This window comes from Pseudonaja textilis, chromosome 7, assembly GCF_049901715.1.
Source record: "Pseudonaja textilis isolate UNSWEBS1 chromosome 7, rPseTex1.2, whole genome shotgun sequence".
NCBI classification, from domain to species: domain Eukaryota; kingdom Metazoa; phylum Chordata; class Lepidosauria; order Squamata; family Elapidae; genus Pseudonaja; species Pseudonaja textilis.
In genome coordinates, this window is record NC_141996.1 from 29,370,189 (window position 1) to 29,376,188 (window position 6,000).

General features: G+C 33.9%; 1 protein-coding gene across 1 annotated transcript in view; it reads right to left on the reverse strand.

Moving 5' to 3' along the window:
- Positions 1 to 4,927: 4,927 nt before the first annotated feature.
- Positions 4,928 to 6,000, reverse strand: part of LOC113451050 (cytokine SCM-1 beta-like) — a 4,301-nt gene continuing 3,228 nt past the window's right edge. Inside the window, exon 3 of the mRNA XM_026722418.2 lies at positions 4,928 to 5,142. Within this exon, the coding sequence (XP_026578203.1) occupies positions 4,989 to 5,142 (154 nt within the window). The 3' untranslated portion in view covers positions 4,928 to 4,988. The remainder of the gene's footprint in view (positions 5,143 to 6,000) is intronic.

Genomic DNA, 6,000 nt, shown 5'->3' on the forward strand with positions numbered 1-6,000 from the left:
GAAAAATATTGTGGGTTTGTCAAATATGGTTCTCTGTGCTTCTGAGCTACAGAAAATAAAAGGGTGTTAGCTCCACAGTGCTGAAAAGTTTTGGCTTTATGGAGCCCTTTGTGTTCCCCATGATATGGATAGATGCTTAGGGTGCTTTCTTTTCAGCTAGGTCAGCTGCTTAGCTTTATCAATTTTATCAGTGAAATCCCAGCAACATGGTAAATATATTTCAGGGTAAAATTAGCGGCAGTGTATCCGATTACCTTTAAATGGATCATCAAACAAAGGATACCAAACTGTCACTAGAAACATTAATTGGCAAAAGAATTGTGAGTTTATACCAAGGACATTTTCAGTCTTTTGTTAAAGGACTCAGAAAAATGCAAAGTTCAGTTACTGCAGTGAAGCATCACTAATGTGCTCAAGAGCTTATGTATTAATTACACATATACGTGTACACACACAAAAAAGATCAAGCAAAGTACATGTGCTAGTTATGAGTATCAGTAAGAAAACCAGCTCTGAATCATCAATGTTCAGCTTCTTGTATAATAGTTTTATATAAGAAATTTCTTGCACTCTTGTGGTAAGGGAATATCAAGTTCTTTAGTGGCAAAGGTTAATCTTTAATTTTTAAAAGAAGAGATTCTGAGGTTCAAGCATTCCTGAAATGTGACATTTGTCCTAGAATCCCTGCCCTTTGTTTCAGAAATATTTGGGTCAAAATAGCATGTTTAGAATGGGCGAAAATCCAACATACTTTTTTCACAATTGGACATGTAGGCACCATGGTTATCTTTCTGTTGTCCCCTTGTTAGTGTTTTTCCCCTCCTATTTCTTTCACTGCTTCATCTTAGTCCATTATTAAGGAACATATAATAAGTCCAATGATACCACAATGTTAAATAACCAATCGGATTTCTTTACTTGTGTTATTTTTAATTGGCTTTTAATCTGAATGTGTGAGAAAACACCACTATTATCAAGGGTTAGGTTTCAGTACAAGTTACTGGAGCATAATGGCAAAAGGAAGAGGATTATATCTTGCCTGTAGACTGGCCAACAATTAGTTTGTCATAATACAAGATATTGGTATGATCCACTAAAGCTTTACTTAAGAATATGTTCTTGTAAAATACTTGATTCAGCACACTGAGCCTGCTAACCATAGTATTTTACTCAGAAAGGTAAAGATTAACATACAGTGTTAATCCTTTCACATATGGTGACAATCATAGGTATAACCTAAAAGTATAAAAAACATATATACAATTGACAAAAATTCCAAATAAAATTTCATAGTGATCTATAAAAAATTGCCTTAATTGGATTAATTTGATATTTTATGATTCACAAATTAGACTTAAGATACATTCTTTCTGGGTTAAAAAGAACCAACATATTCATGTGAATATATTCTTTATATGAAATCGGCCTCTAGGAGTCAGATGGGATGGCTGCTACTATATCAATTTATCTGCTGTAGCACAGCCTTCTTACTTGATGGAAGCCATAACTGTGTTGTCAGTGGAGTCTGTCACACTAATAGTGGAGAACTTGAATCAATTTCCACTGAATGTTGCTGTTGAAGCAGTTCAGTAGTTCAGACCACCATGAATCTGACCCAATATATTATGGTCTTGACTCACAACTGTAGTTACACTGATTTTTATTTTAGGATCATGGGCAATCAAAGCACTCTCTTTTAGCCCTAAAGTTCTCTGCAGCTATTCCTTGCTATAGAGGAGAAAGGGATGTTTGATTGTTCTAGTTCCTGATTCGGTTGGGTTTCATATGGAACTTGGGATTTTTCCTGAGGCTTTGATACTTGGTCCTGGGCACCACTTAGAATGAGGGGGCAGCCATCACTTTGGATTGAATTGTGCCTATGCTGACTAGCTCTGTCCATAGATACCAGGCAGGTGCCTGGTTTTCTGAGGAACTCTGAGAGATGAAATGACAGAAAAAACACCCAGAACATCAATAATAAAATAAAGTATAAAAGGTAATAAAAAAGGTAAGATGTAGCTACTTCTGTACTCTGTCTTCACAGAAAGCCATCCAGTGACCTTGTTTATCCAAACAAGAAGAAAGAAGACAAGTTCATTCAGAAAACTACTCTAGGCATCTGTCAATTAAAGTTGTTCCCTTAAGCACATGTCTATTGGAAGAGATGAGAAAGCAGTCTAGTATTGCTAATTGGGGAGAATTTAAATCTGCTTTCCCAAGGATCCTTTGGACAGGGCCCTCAGTCATGTGATTATTTCCTGTGTTTAGATCCATGTCTCTCCTTTTAAGTTAAGGACTCCCAGGATATGGCAAGTAGTTGGATCCAGGTAGGGCTATATGCATGTTTGAAAAATAGAGTGGTCCTTATAGCTCTTTAAAAAGCAGTGGTTTCCATATCCCTCAAAGTCATCTCTGAATCTAATTGTACTGGGCTTTTTTTTAAAGAAAAGGTTGTTGATGATGTGATTGGATTACAGCTTCAGAGGACTCTGAAAAAAGGATTATTTGCATCCTTTTCCATTAGATTTCAGATTAGGACATAGTGCTAAGATGGCATTGATCATAGAGGTAAGTGAGTGTTGGCAGGACTAAGATGGGAGTATTATATCCATCCTAGCCTTCCTTGATCTCTCAATGGCTTTCAATATGATCAATCATGTTGTGCTTTTGGAACAGCTTCAAGTCACTGTGGGGAGCGCAAATTTACAACGGTTCTGCTCCTTCCTTTAGAGCTAATTGCACTTGGAGTTGATAGGGGTAAATTACTATATTTTTACTTCAGCATCTACATGAAGCCACTTACATTAGAAGGTCATTCTTCACACAGGGTCAGATACAAACAATACCTTGATGATATCCACAGAGAGAGATATCTCTACCTATACCAAGCAACTGTTACTATCAAGGTTCTTTCCCCAGTGTCTGAAAATGGTATCAAGATACACTATCTCATCCCATATTGATGAGATATAATTGCTTCTTTTCTGTTTCACTAATTCCCAAACTCACTTCATACAAATGACGGAGTGTGCAATGCCTCTATGGCATTCATTTAACAAAAAAAAAAGTCCTTTCTAGGAGACAAAAGTCTACAGTTCTACTTGCCTGAACTCAAATCTCCTTCCTCAGAAGGAAGAAGTTGACAAAGGTCAACTAAACTGGTTCCATGTTGGCTCAAACTGGCTTGCATTGCATAGTTAACAAGGCATGTACTTTTCCAAAGAACTCAGATTTTAGAGCAGCATTAAACACAGATGAGTATCAAGTCAGAGTCTCTGCATACCAACTGATGAATATTTAGCTACCTGGAAATGTTTGTTGAGAGAATTAGTCTCTCTACTCTTGGCAAAGTTAATGGATGCTACTTTTTAAGTAGAGATGCTCTCCTGAAATAAATTCAGGCCCTAGTAGCCTTATTTTCCTAGGCCATCTGACGATTGTTCTCAAATTATAACTCTTAATGGGACAGAGTGTGTAAAATTATTAACTTGCAGAGAACAGGCTCAATCCAATGTGAAGCACTTGTGGGAAAGAATCTTTGGTAGACTGACTGAATTATATGGAATAATATTACTTCTTTGCTTATTGAAAGAGTGGTTTATATGAGGTAGAGTGGTGATGAGAAGTGTAGTCTTGGAAATAATCAAAACTGCTTTTCATACCATCTTTTGCTCTCCTAATAATAGGCTTTAAGTAATTGAAAATTGAGTTTAAGAAAAATAAAGCCATAGTTGGGGGTAGGAATAATCTATTTGAATCTAAATAATTTTTACTACAGATCTTCCTATAAATTCTGCTCACTGTTAGCAATGTAACATTTTATATTATAAAAATGCCTATAAAATAATAGCTTGATTTAAAGGCATGATAAAAGTACATTAACCTTAGATGTTCTAAAATTAAGAATTAAATGAAAACATATTCATGTGAATATTTTGTATTGGTGTACAATATACATAGTTCTTCAATGAACCAAGATTTAAATATCTTTAAATATTCTCAATACATTGTATCTATTCAATTCTGTAATATTTATTTTAATAGTAAATTGGACTATGGATAACTAAGTTAACATGAAATATTAAATCGTTGATATAATATACAAAGGAATAACAATCCTAGTTTAAGTGCCAACTGATAAGTAAGTTAACATTAAACATTGAGGGACTAAAAAATACATCAGAAAAGAATGACAGTCACAGGCAATGACAGAATTATACATTATGATAGACAAGGTAATTTGTTTGAATCCAGCTTATTGTAAGATGGATTATTCAACCAAGCATGGTTAAAACAAAATATAGATTTATGTAGTATTATCCATTTATGAAATATTCCTAGCAAAAGGAATGCACATATCTGTATATATACTTATTTTTAAACCTTTTGTTGATACTGCTTTCTTCCATTTAGCATTTGAACAACAGCCAATGCCTGAGTCATTTTTCTATCTGTAACCTTGATAATACCAAAATTATTCTGATAATTGGAATGCTACGAAAAAAGCAGTGATTTACTGATAGACTATTTAACATGGTGATATGGTGTAGGTATTATCTCGGAAAGAAGTTTGGCAATAGACACATTCATTAAGAAAGACTCACTTCATTCTCTAAGTGTGATATTCTTGTTATTTCTTCCCATTCTGCCAAAAACAAGTATTCCATCAATACCATTGCTTTCTAATTGTGGGAAGCTCTCAGATTATCTAGCAGCAAAATATGAAAGCTACACAGAATAATGCTTCAGCTAAATGAATCTGCTGGAAGAACCAAAATCCTATTAAGAATCCAATCTAGGAAAAGTTCTGAAAATAGTGATTGATTTGGTTTACATAATAAATATAAACCACACAAGTCTAAAGTAATTAAGTCCAAGGCCAGCACCAAAAGGTCAAAAATCAATGAACTCTAGGTATAGCAGTGAATTTATTCGAGTGAAATTTTAATGATTTTGAACATTTATTTCCTGTAAGTAATTTGCAGACATTATATAGTTGTTCTGTTGGTCACGTTATTAGATCTATGTATGTTTATTAAGTCACTTGTTTTCTGCTTTCTTTTGTCCAAGTTTCTGATGACTTTTTTCACCCATGCAGCATCATGTGGCACACAGATCTTCACTCGATTTTTGGCAATTAAACTACAAGAAAATAAAAATTAAGTCAAAAGCAAGTTTCCATAAATTAAATAGTTTTGCAGTTAATGCTGAATGCTGAAATATAAGGAATGTTGAGGTCTAACCAGCACTAGATTGTGATGGAAGGTAATATTATTGGAAGCTAATAAGATGAAAAGTTCTGATTTCAGCTTCGGCTGTTAATCATATATTCATTATTCAGTGACTGGGAGATTAAATAACACCAAATGTAGTATTTCACATTCACTCAAACCTTTTTAAAATCAATTTACATTTTTTCTGGGTACTTCATGCCACTATTCTGTTGTGGAGGATTTAATAAAATCCTTAAAATTTTATGTGATAATAAATTCATTCATGTTTAAAATGCCACAAAATAGTATCTATTAAAATATATCAATTTAAAAAATCAATACTTCAATCTTCTCAGATTAATCTTATCAGATCTGTTGATTTAAGTCAAAAGAAAAATTGACACAATGTCAGAATTGCTGTTATTATTATTCCATCTTTTTGTCATTGAAACCTAGTCTCCTTGTCTCCTTTCACATCTGCCACATTACTACTTGCAAAATTTCCAAATTATCACCAGTTACAAACTTTCAAACAACCAGAATTAGAGTGATAAGCATTATAATTCCGTGCATAGTTTCACAGCTGTTTTACTACACAAGACTAGAACAGCAATCTTGATTTTGTAATAACTATCAGGGATTTGAATAATGGCTTAATTATTGTCCTGTATGATCCTGAAGTGAGCGTACCAACTTCTGTGCGTTTTAGTACATTGACTAGAACCTTTTTCTATTATCTAGCTTCACTAAAAGTAGGAAGCTGTGAAAAGTATTTGGATTATACCAA